At 34.1% G+C, this 19,447-nt stretch overlaps 2 protein-coding genes across 24 annotated transcripts; both read right to left on the reverse strand.

Annotated features, from left to right (window-relative positions):
• Positions 1 to 401: 401 nt before the first annotated feature.
• On the reverse strand, positions 402 to 15,315 carry LOC114259290 (pentatricopeptide repeat-containing protein At3g42630). 23 transcript variants are annotated; one of them, XM_082891924.1, is made up of 10 exons: positions 15,022 to 15,315; positions 14,332 to 14,424; positions 12,610 to 12,756; positions 12,325 to 12,455; positions 7,591 to 8,885; positions 7,285 to 7,385; positions 3,684 to 3,738; positions 2,394 to 2,723; positions 1,486 to 1,541; positions 402 to 870 (listed from the first exon to the last, which is right to left on the reverse strand). In XM_082891924.1, the coding sequence occupies exons 2-5, from the start codon at positions 14,414 to 14,416 to the stop codon at positions 7,740 to 7,742; spliced, it is 1,509 nt and encodes a 502-aa protein (XP_082748050.1). In that variant the 5' UTR covers positions 14,417 to 14,424; positions 15,022 to 15,315; the 3' UTR covers positions 402 to 870; positions 1,486 to 1,541; positions 2,394 to 2,723; positions 3,684 to 3,738; positions 7,285 to 7,385; positions 7,591 to 7,739. The 23 variants fall into 23 exon arrangements, with proteins under 23 accessions (XP_082748050.1, XP_082748047.1, XP_082748053.1 ...); XM_082891921.1 differs by having other exon boundaries at positions 14,563 to 15,295; XM_082891927.1 differs by having other exon boundaries at positions 3,681 to 3,738; positions 7,285 to 7,390; positions 14,563 to 15,295.
• Positions 15,316 to 18,715: 3,400 nt separating this feature from the next.
• Positions 18,716 to 19,447, reverse strand: LOC114322422 (uncharacterized). The gene has a single exon (XM_028269720.2). The coding sequence runs from the start codon at positions 19,445 to 19,447 to the stop codon at positions 18,716 to 18,718; it is 732 nt and encodes a 243-aa protein (XP_028125521.2).

Genomic DNA, 19,447 nt, shown 5'->3' on the forward strand with positions numbered 1-19,447 from the left:
TAGCAACGTTTAATATTTGTGTCGTTAATACGGCCGCCGTAATAACTTTACAACATTTTAAAAACGTCGCGAAAAAAACTAAGTGGCATTTTAAAAAACATCACGAAAAATTTGGCGTCCGCTTTCTTTCCATCACAAAATAACTTATGACATCATGATGACGTCATTTAGTAGCTTTTTTTCTAGAAGCTAGCATAACACAGCCAAAGAATGATGCCGTCATTTAGTGGCTTTTTTTTAAAAAACGCCACTTTTTTTTTATTTTTTATAACAGACTATTAACCAAAGAATTTAACTAATTTCTCCACAAAAAAAAAAAAAAAGAGAATTTAGTGGCAGCTTGAGAATTTAACTAAAAACACAAATGGCTCAAATTTACATATCCATATGCCAACCATGTATTAAGCTAATCACATTTTTTATATATCCAATATAATTGTACATTTCATGAGATTTGTACTGCACAAAATATATGTACTCTTCAATCCAAAAAAAAATTTAAAAAAAAACCACCAAATATATGTCAGTGCAAGGTAACATTAAATCCAAATTGCCACCCAAAACATAATCCAATCACAACATTTGAAGAACTAACTTCCAATTCTTTCTTTTCCACATGCTTCTCAGTCTTTTCAGATGACTGTTTTGAGCCATGACCTGGTTTCATCCTCAGGGGTATATTTGGGATGATTTAAATAAATGCACTTTTTGATTTTTTACGAAAAAACGTAAAATATGAATTGAGTTTGAAGTGATGTGATAGAGAGATGATGTGATTTAAATAAGATGATATGACTTAAATAGGATAGTGACTTTTTGACTTTTTAAAATTATACCAAACTAGGCCTCAGTGAAATTCCCAAATAGTACCTACAAAAGAGGGAGAAAAGTTACATATATCTCACCTTAAAAATCTACATATAGAGAAGATAAAAAAACTATAAAATGCAATCTGGTATGAGGAAGGTGTGAGGAAGATGAAGAGGAGAGAGAAGATGAAGAGAAGCCTCATATTAGGTTCAGAGGCAGCCATTAATGGAAGATTTGTTGAACTCAGAAAGTGGTGATTTTAAAGAATTCAACTGAGCTGCCACAGACACAGAGGAAGAGAGTCTTTGGATGCTTTTGATATGGGAATGGCATTGGGTTTAATTTCTTTTTTAAAATTGCTTTTGGTTTATGATTGTGTATTGATTGTGGATTCATCTTTAGCTTTATCAAGAAAAGCAAAAGCAGAGTTTATGCATAAAGATGCATCTTTAGCTTTATCAAGTTGACCACAGCACAGCCATCCAAGCCAACATTTTCACTTATAAGTTTAAAAAAAATCAGTTCCAAAACATAAGACAATAACTTGATGTTTTTGCTTAAAAAGAATGTCAATCAATGTGAAGAAGAAAATGAGACATGGTGTTACAAAACCATAATATGATTAAAGGCTGAGTATTATAGGATAACAGGAATAATATTTTAGAGAAAACATACTTATGAAAAGATTTCTGAATTTCACATTGACTTGCATTCCGTTCAACCCCAAGAACCTGAAACAACTTAGTCACAAGGAATTAAGCAATTAGTGCCCCCCCCCCCCCCCCCCCAACGCGAAAAAAAAAAAAAAAAAAACCCAAGGGAAAGAACCTCCATTTATCAACCATTTTAACGAAACACACAATATTAAATCCCTACTTAGACAACGTAGATTATTCATTGTAAAACAAAGACTTCACTTCAACTTTTGAGCAATCAATTCAAGTATGAGATAGAGATGATTTCATCAACCACACTGACATTCCCAGCACCACAGTAAAGATTACTAAACAAAATCTAAGATACCCATTCTGGGACAACTTGGCTGAATACAAGCCAAAGGTTTACTTCAAGTTTTTACATTTTAGTCTATCTGAAAATCTCAAGAATCATGGCACTCATGTAAAACCATTAAGTCCAGTTATTCCAGTAGCACACTGTTCATCACTCGATATCAAATTACTCAGATACAATCTCTATTGGAGGCATCACCGTAACATGCATATCACTATCAATTCAAAAACCTAAAAAATTGATGACTCAAAATGTGCACATCTTCTTCAAATAGCAATTTTAAAATTGAACTTTTCGACCAAGAAACATATGACTGAACTATCAGTTGAACGGAGACAAAAATGGCATGCTTTGAATGATACCTTGTGCAAATGAATCATTGGAAGTTTTTTGTTCTTCAACCATAAACTGGATATGTTTAGTAACTTCCTTTTCTCATTTTTTACATCAAAACAATTCTTACAATGATATGTAAGATTGAACATGGTGCTGTGAAACATGTAGAGTCTATGCAAAATGGAAAATGAAGCTACTACAAGTAAGATGTAAACACAAGTTACTTTTAGAAATACCTCATCCAAAAGAAATTCTCGAAAAAAGTTCCCCTTCTCCGACAATAGAAATGCCAAGGCTGCTCTTGTTTGGATTGGCTGCCCTGATTGAGATGATGAACTAAATGGAAATGGAAATACGGGGACATTGCTTCCTTGAATTTGCAGAATACCAAGCTCAGTCATATCCCCGTTCAGATCCTCACCACCTCCACTTTTGGCTGCAGTTATGAAATTCTCAAAGGCTTGCATAACATCTATGAATCTTTCAGCATCAAAAACTCTAGATTTTCCATATATTGCGTAGCGTAAAGCACTCCTTAGAAGTGGTGATTCATCAGTCAGGAGCCTCTGACATTACAATCAAAATATATAAATAAAATGAAAAGAAATAAGAAATGGTATAATAAACTTCAATCTAGACCAATATTCAGCAAAAACATAGGAACAATATATTACATCAAAAATGTTAGTGAAATAAAATAGTAATGCACAATTGGTTATTGAACAAGGCAAAGTGCATACAGTATTTTTTATGAACAAATGCATCCCATGGTTCAAGTCTCATAACAAAAACACTCTAACAAACTATATCAGCTACCAATTACCAGCCCAGATTGGCACTAAAAATGACATATTAGGTATTTGTTTTAAGGGTAGCTGATCTGGAGATTTATATATGAACCTCAAAAATGATTACACAATGAACATCATAACCATTGAGGATGATGAAATTTTTTTAAATAACTTTTTTGTGAAAAATTTTCCCCTCAAATATTAGCCAGGTTGATTAGATGATGCAGTCGGAAAAAATTAGCTACCCCATATAATAACTTCAAATTTTGTTCATTTTGGATTCCTTATGTTTGTTGAAATTTGATTATATCCACTGAAAGAACACAACTCTCTTTAAGACATCTTAAAGGCTGCCACATAAAACTTTCAATTCAAATAAATATATCCACTACACAATTTGAAACACATATACTTGATATCTGAGGTAGCTAAATCAAGAGAATTAACCAATAAAGAAATAATCAAATTTTAGTAACTAAGAAGAGTCAAAAAAGTGTTTTCAGAATATTGATTTCAAGCATACTGATTTAAATCCAAATTGAAGCCATGAATCTAAATGGCACAAACTTTACCATAAATTACCATAAGGATTAACATAAATAAAACCACATTCTTCCACCAATCTATCAAACTGGAAAACAACATTCAGTTGCACTTGCAATGTTACAGAATAGTAGTACGTCAGAAAAAATGACCAAATGGATAAAGAAGATAAAACCAAATAAAACGCACGACATTGAAGCATGTGCTAAGCATTCCAGCCAAGATGAGGATGCTCTCCCGTAATTCCCTGGGGTCAAGGGAAAAGAGGAAAAGAGGACAATAAATCAAAGGTCAAAAGTGTATAAACCAAGAAAAACCACCAAGAAAGAAAGAAACTCAAGATACATAAGTGCACTGTCATAATTAGCTGCAACAAAATCAAATGTGATTTTGTGAGTTATAATGCCTACAAAAAATAATAATTTGAATTAAGCAATGGTCCAAGAAGGTAATGGATTATCAACCATCTGCTCACACTAAAGCATAAAAATAATGGCCCATCATATTCTTTTGGAATTTATATTTTCCTATTTAGGAGAATGAAGCAATTTTCAGTAGCACCAACAACAACTTACTCTTAAATAACTTCTAAAAAGAAAAGTCAGTCATAGATCAATTTCTTTGCTGGGGGGATATTTTGGCAGACATGAAGGATCACAGGCAAGTGGTTTTGTGGTAAAATATTGTTATAGAAAAATTCAATCAAAAACTCTCAGAAAAATCATACGACAATGAAAAAGAATTAATATGAAACAAGTATTCAAACATTTCAGAGTTTAGTAGTGTCAAGATAATAAAGAAATCACCTTCCACTAAACATAAGACATTATCATAGAATAAATCCATTTTGGATGACGTAAAATGACAACTGAAGGTAAACACAGAAAAAAATAAAGGGGGAAATTCGTAGGACAAGGGTCGGAAGTCCAGAGACGGTATAATTTTTCATTCCTTTATAAACTTCTCAATTTTTATGTGTATTTACATTATTATAATTATAATTGTTATTATTTTCCTTTTTGTGTGTGTGATAGGCTCTGCATTCCCTTTATCCCAAAAATATATATATATATTCAAGAAATTCAAAAAAATGGGAACTTATGAAAGAGAAACTCTCAAGCTACCTAGACCATGTAATGGTAGCTTGAGAACACATTTACATGTTAAGGATAGTTGAATTGCCTTCATTGCATAATTGTATAATTTTGTGAACACATGCATATTTGCAAATGGGGATTACATAAAAGGAACATCAAGCCGGTTGTAAATAGGCTTTCCTTATGCTTCCGTTTGATTCAGTAGATTGGGGAAATAAATTCCAAGAAAAAGCCAGATTTTGGTTTGATTGTTTTTCTCCCAGTTAATGTTTGTTTCAATGGAATGAAGTTGAATGGAATGATCATTTCATCAAATTGTCCATTCCTATGTTTGGTTTACTAAAAAATATGAAAAATACATTATAAATGGAATCGTCATTCACCATTGTAAGAGAATGATCATTCTACAAGAGAGCCTAAGGAATAATCATTCCATCCCATTCCAATCAACCGAACAGAGCATAAGTTCCAAAAATTTAACAAGGTAAAAAATTCCAGGAAGGCAAAAAAATATCAGAAAACATCCCAGGTTTTGACCCCAAAGCTGTTTTACCTAAAAAGAATTTTGGTCAAATGTTTAACAAGGAAAGTCTCTCTCTCTCTCTCTCTCTCTCTCTCTCTCTCTCTCTCAAAAGACCCAAAACAAACACCCATTGAACCCTCTGTACTTTTTCTTACGGGTTGTTTGAATGAATGATCACTGATGAATAACAGTTACGGATATTGAATAATGATAAATATAATTATCAAAGTTTTCTTTAATTTTTTTTTTCCCTTTTCCTTATGTTCTTTTCTGTTTTAAATACTCCCGCACAATATTAAACCCACCCACAAATAATGGAAGTACTGTTCTTCGTGTTACATGTGATCTTTATTCATTTGTTCTATGTTATATAGACAACATTTTACACTTTGTGCTTATCCAAACAACAAACACAAAGAATGACCATCATCGAGTTTTGTGGAGTCATCCAAGGATGCCTCACGCTCAAGGCTTTTATCTATGATCTTTTGTCCTTTGTTTTGTCGGTCATATTTGACTTTATTTTTGTATCTACTGCATTTTCCTCCATTGAGCTTGTTATGCAATGACTCGTACTTGTGAATGACTCCAGGACATATATGTTATCTATGTGTTTGCATACGGATGTAAGTTATTAACGTATGAATATTCTATTTACTTCATATATGCACTATTCATTGGACAAAATTTGTTAGTCTGCTTCCGCTTCTGGCCCCATTACTAATTAAATATTTTGTTAATTCCAATTTTGTGGCTGGATAATCTGGGATTACTGGCCGGTCTTGGCTTAAACCTTTAGGAGCGGGTTTGGATCGTGACATGTCATGTCCTATATTTTTTTAAAATTACTGTGTTGGCATATCCGTGTCGTGTCCTTGCTATATTGTGTGTTCGTGTTTGTGCTTCTTAGTTAATTAGTATTAAGGTTGTGGTCGTTGTGTTAGGGTTGTCACCTAAGAAGGATGGATATGGATACAAGCACGGTGATTTCAAAACAAATGGGGACACTGACACGGCAGGGACATGGTAATAACAAAAAAAAATCATATATTTTTATTTGCTTTGTAGATTAATATTACATCCACAAACAATCAAAATTAACAAAATTAACACTAATTCAATATTTAAAATAAATAAATAAACATCACTTTTAAGTTAAACACTTATTTTTTATATCTTTTTTTATGAATGATCTAATAAGTATTTAATCTAAGCAAAAAGTAATAAATATCCAACATCCATCAAAAGCACTAAAATAAAATAAAAATAAAAAACTAGTTGGTGTGTTCCTAAAGTGTCATTGGCGTGTCCCCAACATGTCCCTTGAAAAAAAATAAGTAAATAAAGGGACACGTCACATGACGTGTCCCATACATGTCCGCACCGTGCCCCTGTGTCCAAAAACCCCTACGACACTTGTTTTGAAGTATCGGTGATTCATAGGTTGTTACTCTTATCTTCTCTTTCCTTGCAGTGTTTTTTGTCGTAGTGTCCATATTCGTGCTTCTTAGCTTATTCCTATTCCTTTTCCTTTTCTCCCCGTTTCTACCCACTCTCTGTTCTACCTATCAAAGCCCCAAATGCGTTCCATAACCCCAACCTGCCATAAATTCACAGGCTACAGGTACACTATACAATGTCTCCTCGTTCTCTCTTGGATAATTTTTCCTTTCCTAGCAAGACATGAAAGGGGCTTACAATTTGGTATTGTTTAAATGATAAAAATCCAATAAAGAATGTTAATAATTATTAGAATTCTGATAACTGAGATATTCCTAACCAAGAAAAATCAAAATAAAATTAATAAATAGGTTTTTAAGTTTTAGCTCATTTGGCTCACACAATTCAAAAGCAAATGACAATCAATCTTTTATGCAAGTACTAAGAATGAATGACTATCCTATCCAAGACTCTTTAAATGAGCAACGGTCAAAGAATTGTACATTCCCAACAAAACATAAATCAATTGAGAAGATCATAGAAGTGAAAAGATTCCCCCAAAAATCAACCAATCTAAACATTTATTTCCTTTTGGCTAAATGAAAAAATTGCAGCATACAACAGTGTCAAAGGTAGAAAGAAAGGAGAAAAAAGAAAAAGGAAACAAGAGGTTACAAGTTGGTAGTTAATCATTTGAGACAAAATAAATATTAATGTGATGGGAAAGACCTACCATATGGTGTGTCCATTCTACATTTCCATTGCATATCTTCTGCCCATTTGGTCCTCCTTCCATATGTTCTGGATGAATTACTACATGGAAGATCATAAGACCTGAACTATGAAACAAGTACTTGGTATAAACTTGATGATAAGTTACGTGTGAATGAGCACAGAAAATAATTTTTTTTTTTTTTTTTTTATCAGCAACAAAAATAGAATTTATAAATGAAGAAATTCAGATATATGAAATAGCAAAGCAATTGACATATGCAAACGGTAACCATATGGACGTAATTTTTAGAAGGAATTCACCTACTTGTGGTGTAGGCATAGAACTCAGTTACTGCTGCAGGCCCGTAGATCGCTTGTTGATCTAAAAGCTTAAGCAGTTAAGAGCTGACATATCATCAGTAAGCAACTGGTTAGAGTATATCTGCACACAAATCATTACCCAAAATGCACTCATCAGTAATTCCAAAACAATTGGTTACTCCGATACTTCTTCTTGAGATAGGTTGAGATCAGCTCCTTATAAGTCCAGTTCTTCCTCTTAAACTCCAAAAATGCCTCTGAGCTTGAGTGAAAGTCTCCTTTTCCCAAAACCTCAAAAACAAATGGATCCGTAAATACCTGTGGAGACGCATGTACATTCATTTTACTTAAAGCAAAGTCCAAATTCATTCCCAGTCTTTTGTCCAAGTAAGCATCAACAATGCAACCGTAAGTCACAAGATCAGGGACAACTTGTTCATGCTTCATATGTTCAAGGCTTAAATGGAGATCCCAAAACAAAGACATTTTTGAAAAAGCTAGAGCTCGAATGTTAAATGTTGTAAGATCAGGATGGAATCCGGCTTCCACCATTCTCAAAAATTCTCTCTGCAAGGTTTTCATTTTGAAATTCGCAGCATATGATAGAAGCAGAAGATTCCACAGAAGATTTCCCACGTTTCTCCTACCAAGACCCACATCCCTCAGAAACTCACCTAATCTATAAAATTTCTTTTCCTTTATGTAAGCAAATGACATTGCCCTTATTCCGTCTTTTTCTATGAGAATTCTAGACCTTTTAAGACGGCCATAAGCAGCTTCAATCTCAGTCAGAGAACCAAACAAGCTGTAATATATGATATAAGCATTTCCAATGGCAGAATCTACTGAGAAACCCCTTGAACCCATCTCTCTGAGTGTATTTTCCATCAGCTCAAGCTGTCCTTGCTTTCCAAAGCAAGAGAGAGCCACTACATAAATCTCAGGTAGCAAGTTAGAGTCTCTCAAACTTGCTTGATGCAGAATTCTGGTCACATCATCAAAACGTTCCATCCTACCATAGGCTTCAATGAGTTTTGAAATTATATGAATATTAGACCTAAAAGAACTGTTTAAAACTTCATCCCCAATTGCCTGTGCTTCATGGAAAAGACCATTATCAGCATAGCAAAGCATCAGAGCTGACAAGGCAGGGTTGTCAAGTGGAAGACTTCCAGAATTGATCTCAAGTAAAATCTCCTGAGCAACATGAGGTAAGTTTTTTCTTCTTAAGGTTTGAACCAATGCAACCAAATCCACATTAATGTTGTGATCGACACTTAGTTCCCGCTTCCAGTGTATCTATCTCAAGCACACAAGAAAAGGAGAAGGATCATTATGTGTGTGTGTGTGTGTGTGTGTGTGTGTGTGTGTGTGTGTGAGAGAGAGAGAGAGAGAGAAGCTAATTATAGTTGATGCCCATCACGAAAAGTTTACAAATTAGCATAACAGAGACAACATGAAAATACCATCAGCATTGGGCCCACCCCAGTAAAATGAATGACTGAATTTTCATTTCATACATCAAGATAAAATATGAAAGTTCTATAAGAACACATTTAGATGAGACGGTAAACATAAAACAATTTTCCATAGATCAATGGTTATCTAATTAACCAATTAGAAAGAAAAAGGGTAGACAGTTAGGCTATCCTGGAAGACTGAAACTAGAAAAATGGCTTCATTCAAATTGGACATAGCATAATAGTATTGAGTGAGAGTGCTACAGTGTAACAGTGCAAGCTGAAAAATCAGGTGCTCTGTTTTTGTTTTTGGTTTCGTTTTTTTCTTTTTCTTTTTATAAAGATGCAAGATATCAGTAGAGCTCTCCTTTAAACTGCATGAAGAAAATCTGATCACGGCTATTTCTTGACAGAATCCTAACACAGAAAAAGCAGCAGATGTTTACGATTCTATATATGTGGAACAAGAATCTAATGGCCCCAGGTTTTGCAAGGAAGTCTGTATTTGGAATGCAAGGACATCACTAGGAAGGATTCCCATTAGCCGTTTTGAAATGAAACGGAATTCTTCTCCTCCAAATGTTAACGTTCATTTAAAAGACAAAAGCGGAGGACCTCCCCCTCTCCAGAAAAGAATGCATTTATGATCAAAGCAAATCTTGGAAGCAAAGCACCAAACTCTCCTTCAATCAATTTTTGAAGGCCAATGGTTGTCAAATCGGAATACGAATCGTGCGTATCGTTTTCTATTTTTCTAAATCGCTTACCGTACCTTATCATGTATCATAAGATACTTCAACACCTTTAAAAATAGGTAGAAAAATACATATAATTATAAATAAAAAAATATATATCTTGTGAGAATGAAACACTAAACAATGTATAATTTTTTAAATTACATAAGCAAATTACCTTAAATTAAATATACACATATACATATTGTCTTCGCAAGGAATAAATTAATAACACAAGATACTTAATACCATACAATAGATATGTCAGAAAGGTCAAGAAATAAAATAAAAGAGTACTATGACATCTCAAAAATACTTTTTTTAATAAGTTAATGAAAAAAATTGACTATTAATTTACATAAAATAATTTGAATAATGTTTTTTCAAAATTGCTAAAGAAATTTAAGTATTTATGTAACATACGTATCACATTATGTATCGCGTATCCTATATCGCATCACATATTGTATATGTATCGTAAGATACATTTAATTTAAGATACGTATTGATGATAGCATTGAATTACCTCTAAAAAGTATTGAATCATAAGATACGTATCGTGAATCGTAAGATACTAACAACACTCATGACTCCAGAGCTTTTTGTCAAATGCCCTTCTTCAGATAAGATTACTTGCCACTATCCTAAACAAACTACAGGTGTTCTTGGTCAAATCAGCCTACTTAGCTGACCAGGCTAACAGGTTAACATTGACAACAGTCATTGTAGACACAAATTTTGAAATGTGCTAACAGTCATTCTTCACCATGTGGAAAAAGCTTTGGCACTTAAAAACCCATGAACATCATAAGATCTCCTATGCCAATTCTTACCAAGAGTTATTTCAACCAGATCAGTTTTTCTCATCAAGATTGGATATTGAAGAAGCCTGCTGCCCATTTTTTGGTTTTGAAGACAAAACTTCTGAACCCATTTTCTTCTTCTGCACTGCAATAAGATGATTTTTCTCCAAGTATTGGACAACACTATTAATTTCTCCTTAGAAATTGGACTTTTGGGTCTTAAAACCAAGACAATTATTCAAAGAAGACCCTGATATTAAATTTCATTTCCTATTATTCACTAGTCTGTTTGGATAAGATCTGAAAAAGTCACTACACATTGTAAGCACATTAAGACATCTCCAAAGGACATTAAATCAGATGTGCTGAAAGCGTATTCAGAATTCATGCTTCCCGCAAACTTCAATTTCAAGAAACCCTACTCCTCTCCTTCACTTACTTTCCTACCCCCAATTATGGTTTATCCCACCAGAAGGTCTGCGTAAGTTTAGTTTTGATAATTATTCAAATGGATGTCTGATCCAGATTCTGTAAAATGTTTGGCAGTTAAATTAGCAATGAAGGAAGCAGTTCATACTAACACAGCTGCAGCTTAAATTAAGGCGGACTTGCAATCATATTTGTTGACAGAAGCTAATCATCAGATTCCCCCTGACCAGCATATCTGTCCTATTTGTTGGAATTAGAATTTCATATCATTGTATTTATGGTAGTTTGTATAAAATCCGTAATTGTACAAATCACAGATTCAGTGCCTTGATTAGAATATTTCCTACTTTGTAATATTGATTCAATATATATACATAGTCTTGCCTCATTCAAAGGTAAGCCATTCCATTCTTTCCATTCAATTTGGTATCAGAGCCAAACCCTGGCGTCTCTCTCTCTCTCTCTCTGTCAGCAACTCCCACCCACCACCCGAAAGTTCTCACCTACCAGCCGACACACCTCCTTCTCCCTCACCCACCAGCCGACAGCCCCTCTTCTCTCTTCCTAGCCTCCCGACAGCCCTTCTTCCTCCTTCCTAGCCCCTCGGAAGTGCCCAGAAATTCCTGCCGAGGGTCTGTAATTGCTGACCAGACTCCTATGTGAGTGGGTATGGTTCGGTTCTCTCCCTAGGGTGATTTACACTCCTTTTTGACCCTTCCTAGGTGTTTGGTGCTTACTTTCTCGTTCTTTTTTGTGGTTGGGCTACCGGTTTGTTCAGTGGCACTTGTTGGATTACGTCGTTTTTTCCTGCTTCTTTGTTCGTCATCTGTTGCTGTGTGATATCTCGGATTTGTTCATCATACCATGACAGAGTCTCCTTCTGTTGTGTTACCAACTAAACCCGTTCCGGTTAGTTCATATGACAAAAATCAGTAACATACTGTAGTGATGAGAATATTTTGAAGGACTTGAACTTTCACAAAGATCAATCGACAAACCCACTGCACCAAAAATTCTTAATGAGACTAGTTTTCCCATAAATTCTATCTATTTTTTTTTTTTTTTGGTTATATAGAAAGAAAAACAGAGGCTATATTTTTAACTAAAAAATTTCATTTTTATAGTAGTGATATTGGGTTGGAAACTTGTTGTAAAGCTTTTCCAAAAGTAAGCCTCACCCCCCACAAATCATAAATCCTAAATCCACAACAATTAAACAACATAGATCTAAGAAAGGATACCTACCATAGATGTATTCTTTATGGACCACACATGAATAAATCTAAGGATAAACCTCAACTAAGGAACATACCTTACCTACGTCTGGATCTGGTGGTGGGAGGTTGTTTTCACCGGAATAAGACTGAATGGAGTGATCATCTGGTGGTGCCTTCTTCTTCTTGCTTGTAGCCATTGTCAAAAATTGGGATTTTTGTATGTTAGCTGCAGAGTGAAAGAACCCATATTTCAAAAATGAAAAAGAAAACCCACATTCAAAAGCAAATAAAAAAATAAACCAGATAGAAGACAAAGATTCAAATCCAGAATAAAAAACTTGATGAAAAAAAAAAAAAAAAAAAAAAAAATCAGACCATACCACGTTGCTGTCGAAACTTGGTGTAACGGAGCAAAAATTGACCACAACGGAGTATGGTATTCCTAGATGAAGCCCTCGGTAGTCTTGTGGAACCAGATTTGGGCATAGCAAAGGAAGAGAGAGATAGAGGAGAGTCGTTGGGAAAAGCTGTTGTTTAAGAAGGATTAGAGTTCTTCATATCACACAGCAAAGGAAAGTTAAGAGAAATAAAGACGGAGTGAGAGAAACGTGATTTGGTTCTATTTTTCAAAAATGTATTCCAAAACTTACAATAAAGAAGTTTAAAAACCAAAAATGTAATGTAAAACCGCAAGCAACCAGATTACATATTTCCCAATTAACTTCTCCAATCATGCACATACGCATACAAACTTACCCAACTATGATTACTCCTATATTAACTTGCTCTCTTTCTTTGACTCCACAACCACACTGACCATTAAACTGAGATTCTCTTCATACATAAATTTCCGAGTTTCTTCGTAAGTGGCCTGGCAGGCACTACGGCAGTGGGCTGCGACTTCAATTTGGAGGCAAAGCCCATGTTGAAATACACTCAGTAGAGAGTGAACAGGAGAGAGAAGAATAAAGTTATGAGAGTAGAGAAAATGTATTATTCGAGATGTTTTTTACAACTATATGAAGGGTATATATAGTACAATGGTGAGTGTTGTCCAAGAACACACAAAAGGAAAGAGAAATCAAATCCTATCACAATCATATCAAATCAAATCATACCTAAAGTAATTATGCTAGTAATGCTAGAATAGGTAGAAGTCAATCATGGTAAAAAAGGAAATGATAACTATTAACAGGTAACAGCCCAAATGGCAGTGCATATAGCAACTGTGGTTGAAATCATAGAGAAGATGCCACTATATTCAAATGCCAATTGACAGTGAAACTACAATAAAATCAAACATTATCTTCTATTTGAATCATGAACATGAATCACCCAAATAAAATCAAAGACTGATGCTTAAAGATAGATCCAATCTTCTCCAGAGCGATCTTTAACTCAACCCATTTGAGTCAATTACCATTTAACCAACTACATCACACATAAATTGAATAAACTAAACTAGTTTAGTCCTAACTAGTTGGGGGTGGTCGGCTATATCAATTTGCCTTCTCTATTCGGCTTTATGAAAGCAAACCATATCATCAGTTAAAAAACAGCATCATGCATAACGACACACCTCAAATCAAATTAAGATCAGCAATATCTCAGAACTACCCATCACTGTTATAAATCACATTTTTATGTACTGACATATAACTTAGGGCAACTATCAATAAGTCTTAATAGTTGGATTTAATTCTCAAAAAGTCCTATTGAAAATAAGTCCTAATAAAATCGTCGCTAAAAATAATTTTTTGTGACGATTTTTTGCATGTCACTAAAAATTAATAATTAGTAACTTTTTTGTCATGATTTTTATAAATTATCACTAAAATTTACAATTAGTAACGTTTTTCTGTGACAAATTTTTCAAACTATTGCTAAAAATTAAAAATTAGTGACTTTTTGTGACAGATTTTTTTAACTGTCGCTAAAACTTATAATTAGTTAGCTTCTATGATAATTAATTAAAAAAATCTCTAATCTTTAATTTTCAGTGACGTCTAAATTTTTTTATACCAAGTCTCCAACTTAATGAACACAACCTATACACACAAATGTATCTAACATGGGAATAAATAAAAGGAAAAAAGCAAAACCTTCTCCTTTGAGCTTGTTCCAGGATGATTCGAGGCCATTGTTAGGTGGCCAAACATTTCTGCCTTGGAGTTGAGCAAGCCCCATATCTCTCTCTGCCAAACAAACAAATCATATACCCAGATAAATAGATTATATATATATATATACAAAATGGTATAAAGAAATTGAAATTTACGGGAAAGATTGAAATGGGTCTAATTAATTGAAGTAAAGTGTGTTGTTGGAGTTACGGTGAAGGAATTTCTGGAAGAGAAGGCAACGGAGAGAGTTGAGGCTGCCCAGGAAGAGCTAATTGGAAGAGGAGAGGGTTTTGTGGATTGGAAGTGAAGAAGAGGAAGAAGAAGAAGAATTAAGAGAGAAACGGCGGGAAGTGAGGGTTGAGAAAGGGATGGTGGTGGCTTCCATGGTGAAGAAGACTAGTCTCTCTCTCTCTCTCTGTCGCTTGTTTTCTCTGTCTAGAAATATCATCCGACTGGTTCCGCTATGTAGCTCGAAAAGGAGCCCCCCGAAAGTAATAAAGGTGGTTTTGTAGTGTTTGCCCAGTCGCACAACACAGAGATTGACACCACGCGTTTGCAAAGAAAGAAATAGAAGAAGAGAGAGGAGAGAGAGAGAGAGAGAGGAACTAGCCGACGAAGAAGAACTGAGAGCGACCGGCTCTGACCACCGACGACCAGCGGAATACTCACTGTGCTGTTCGCCGTCCGTCAATCTCTGCCGAGAGAGAGAGAGGAACTAGTCGACGAAGAAGAAGAGTGACCTAGCGGGACTGAGAGCGACCGGCCCTGACCACCGACGACCACCGAAATACTCCCTGTGCTGTTCGCCGTCCGTTAATCTCTGTGTAAGATCCTGTCATGTTCGCCGTCCGTTAATCTCTGTGTAAGATCCTGTCAATGACATTAAGATACTGAGTGTTGGGTTACCGCTTGTGGTGTGCATATATATATACTAGCGGTGTGCAAATCGTTTAGATTTATAATATGAATTTGATATTAACTTTTCTAATAATATACATGTAAATTATATGAATAATTATGTATAATAAAAAATACAATATTAACATATTTGATAAATAAAATATATGTACATTAAAATATATACATATCTTTTAAAAAATGTAATATTTACTAATCTTAACTAAAAAAAATTATACAATAAAAATTCATATAAAATCTAAATTTAGTAACATGAGACCGGAGATCCTGCAAATTTTGTAAAATATATATATATATATATATATAAGATATATGTAAAAATTAGTTTGTTAATAATATACATTGATTAAATTAAAATTTTACGTTTTTAAAGTGAGCTATAATTATACATATGCATATTTTAACTAATAGAGTACAATAATAACATTGGTTTTATAATTGGCTTATTCGGTATAAAGACACAAAAGGTAATTATTTTATTAATTTTTGATAAACAAAATTAAAAATTTACATATTGGCATAGATTGACATAGTTCATATCAAATGTCACGTTCAATAATCTCTTCAAATTATTTCGATGCAATTTTTGCCATAGATCTATGACAACATTAAATTATAAAAAAATAAGATGGAATTGACAAAAAATGAAGTACATAACTTCTGTTATACATACAAACCTAGAAGTAGATTACCTTGTAATAACGTTGCACATATATTTGTAAGCTTTCAATTTTTGTATCATTCGTTGCCTATAAAACTAAGAAAAAATATCTCACTTCCTTGTAAGTTGATTGTTTGACAAATTTATAAAATCTAAAATTAATTTGTAAATTCACAAATATGAATATATGGAGCATAGTAGTAAAGTTCATAAGACTTGATTTTTTACCACATATATGTCCATATTGTCTTTGCAGCATATACTTGCTCTATCAAATATGATAGGATTTATGTAAAAAGATTACAATAACTATTAGCAAATGTAACATATTGAAATTATTCATATAAAATGCCACAAACACATTATCATACCGATGTTGTCGTTGCCTCAAAAGCTCTCGCACAATTAATTTTCCCAATTGTTTTTTATTAACTTTAATAGAGACCTTCCATCCAAGACTGTATATGGAGAACTGTTTGACCTACATTAATTTAAAAGGTATAGTCAAACTCAAAATATATGTGAATATTGTCAGATTAAATAGCAAAAATTTTACAAACATTATTTTTTGAACATAAGTGAAGCCAATACCTGATTTTTAACTTTCTTATCTGCAACCATATTTGCTTCCTCTTAATAATTCTCCCAAAGCTGAAGTAGCTTTATTCCTACAATCAATAATTATATGAAGATATATTATAAGTATATTAATTGTAGATTTTAAGAAATGACATAATATAAGCTCAATAAGAACATATTTAGTACATACCTCATGTATCAATAATTTGGTAACAAAACGTCTTTGTAGACTACATTGCGAGTATACACTCCTTCTTCATTATTAACTGAACCTTTTTTAACCAAGACTTTCGTTGTTTGATCTGACACCCCTCGAGATAAAGCAACATATAGTTGTCCACGACTAAATACATGATCCGGAAGGTAAATTCCCACATGTGGAATTATTTGACCTTGTGATTTATTTATCGTCAAAGCAAAACTAAGGCGAACTGGAAATTGTGTGCGAGTCATTTCAAATGGAAGTTTTAAGTTTTCCGGAGCCTTTAATGGAATGCGATGTAGGAAAACTCTCGTGTCTTTGAAATGTCCTGTTAAAATCTCTGAATCTATGAAATTATCGTTCAAAGCTCGACACAGTAGCCTTGTGCCATTGCACAAACCAGAAGAAGGGTCAAGATTCCTCAAAAGCATAATTGGGGCTCCAACTTTCAAATGCAATGCATGTGTGGGCATTCCTCCTGGTGAAATGGAATTTAAAAACTCTTGTTAATACAAATTTTGGGTATCATTTTCAACTTTATCAAATGAGTGGTACACTCTTGATTCCCCTGGAAATCTTTGAATGATTTTCTCATTGAGCTCGTCGACATCTTCATTGTGAGGAGTTATTATTCCCCTACTAACCATATACTCGGCGTCAAAAGAATGGTTTATGATATCAAGATAAATTTCTTCTAATAGTTGAACTATTGATTCTTCGCCATTCCATGGTATCGCCCTTCCATGGTATTGCCATCGATCTTGGTACTTTGATCATTTCATCTATAATGATAGGTTGTACACCATTTCCAACAAATAAAAGAAATTCACCAAACTATTGGTCATTTATAGAGCGCATGTTTTGCTTTAAATGAAGTATTTGAATGTGACTCAAAAGAGGTGATTTGACTATCGATGCAACAATAGTTTCAGTTTTTGTACCTTTAGGAACAACTAGAAGTACTTGTCAAAAATCACCACCAAACACCATAATTTTGCCACCAAATGGATAATCAACACCAGTGATGTCTATGAGTGTTCGATTCAAAGCTTCAAAAGCATAACGATTTGTCATTGTAGCTTCATTCCAAATGATGACTGCTGCACGTCTAATCAGTTTTGCCAAATATGATTGTTTAGTAATGGAACACACGGACGAAGCCTCTGGATTTAAGGAAATCTTGAATGGGCTGTCCTTCCACCAGGTAAAAGTGTAGCTGCAATTCTAGAAGTTGTTGTTGCAATGGCAATTCTCCCTTGACTTCTCACTAAGGCCAACAGTGCACGATATAAATATGTCTTTCCAGTTCCTCCTGGGCCATCCACAAAGAAGATTGCACCAGTATTGCATTCCACAGCCTCCATGATTGAATTGAATGCTAAGTGTTGATCACTATTTAATGTGGCAATAGAATTTAAGTCTTCTCGAGGAGTTACAATGGAAAACTCATCTTGTATGACCTTTGGAACTGTTGAATTATCATCCAAATTCATTGTCATCTCAAGCAAATCGTATTCTGATATGTTCTTATTATGCTGTAGCAGGAGACGATTTATATCTTGTAGAGTTTTGTTAAGGATATACATATTATTCATACTGTTTGAAGATATGTAATCTTCAATCAAGTAAGGATAAATTTCATCCTACAAACTTCGCACCCCTATTGACACACAGTAAACCAAAATTGTAACGAACAATCTCCTTAAAGCTGATGGCATGTGCATGGTTGCAGCTTCTAACAAACATTGTCGTATGCTATCATCATGCTCTAACAAACCATGATGTTCAGTTGCTTGTTTAAAAGTTGGGTACGCAATTCCATTAACCATTAACAAATGATTAAATGATTTTGGTCCTCGAATATGATTGAGTAAAATTCTCAAGTAAAATCTCTCCCCTTCTGATGGCGAAATTGTGTAAATTCTACCAATTACTCTTTGATGCTTCAATCTCAACTGCCAAATCTTTGCGCTATTGCACCATCTATAGTGTTGCGGTATCTCTCAATAAAAGTATCGATTTGCAGTTTCATCATCAACATTTAATTGAAAGAATTGGGTAAGCATTGTTTTAGAATAATACTCATCACCTAAAATATTTGTGATGTCTTGGAACGTATAAAACCTCACTTGCTGCTTATTTGGTAAGTGTAATTGGAGGCGTTCTACGCTAGGAGTCATTTTGGTTATTGGAAATTTGAATATTTTCCACAATGCTTTTGGAGTACAAACCCATCTTCCATCTATGAACTGTTGTACTTCGTCATAATTAGGACCTTGACGAACTTCTAGTGCAACACGGTCAGGCCCTTTATAAACATATTTGTATAAATACTTCACACTTGTAACACTACTACAAATTTCAAGATTGATATGACAATCATATTTCAAGAGCAACCATGGGTTGTACGGAATGACCCAACTATTATCCACCAAGACGCTTGGATTATTCTCTAAAGGAACTGACTCCCCTTTTCTTCTTCGATAAACAAGATATGAATCGTTTCCAAGTGTAGTAATTGAAGAAAATGGCTTTGGAAAACGTCTTTTGCACCGACCATTTGTCATACACGGGGACCGTTCATTGTACATTCCACATGGGCCATGTATCATGTGTTTCAGAACTGCACTGTATAATGTAGGCTCTAATCTCTTGTCTGGAATTTCAGCTCTGACAATGTAATCATAATCATCAGGAGTGCGTAACTTATCATTGTCATCCAAAATAATGACCAT

This window comes from Camellia sinensis, chromosome 10, assembly GCF_055761805.1.
Source record: "Camellia sinensis isolate YWXY chromosome 10, ASM5576180v1, whole genome shotgun sequence".
Classification (NCBI taxonomy): Eukaryota; Viridiplantae; Streptophyta; class Magnoliopsida; order Ericales; family Theaceae; genus Camellia; species Camellia sinensis.

What these genes read in the sequence shown, in the direction of transcription:
- LOC114259290 (XM_082891923.1), bottom strand. Translation starts at nt 14,416, where the DNA reads ATGGGGCTTGCTCAACTCCAAGGCAGAAATGTTTGGCCACCTAACAAT. An exon ending in CAAGTTTCGACAGCAACGTG is followed by an intron (nt 12,456 to 12,609) that starts GTATGGTCTGAT and finishes TTCACTCTGCAG; the next exon opens with CTAACATACAAAAATCCCAA. An exon ending in CAGATCCAGACGTAGGTAAG is followed by an intron (nt 8,886 to 12,324) that starts GTATGTTCCTTA and finishes TGCTTGAGATAG; the next exon opens with ATACACTGGAAGCGGGAACT.
- LOC114322422 (XM_028269720.2), bottom strand. Translation starts at nt 19,447, where the DNA reads ATGGTCATTATTTTGGATGACAATGATAAGTTACGCACTCCTGATGAT.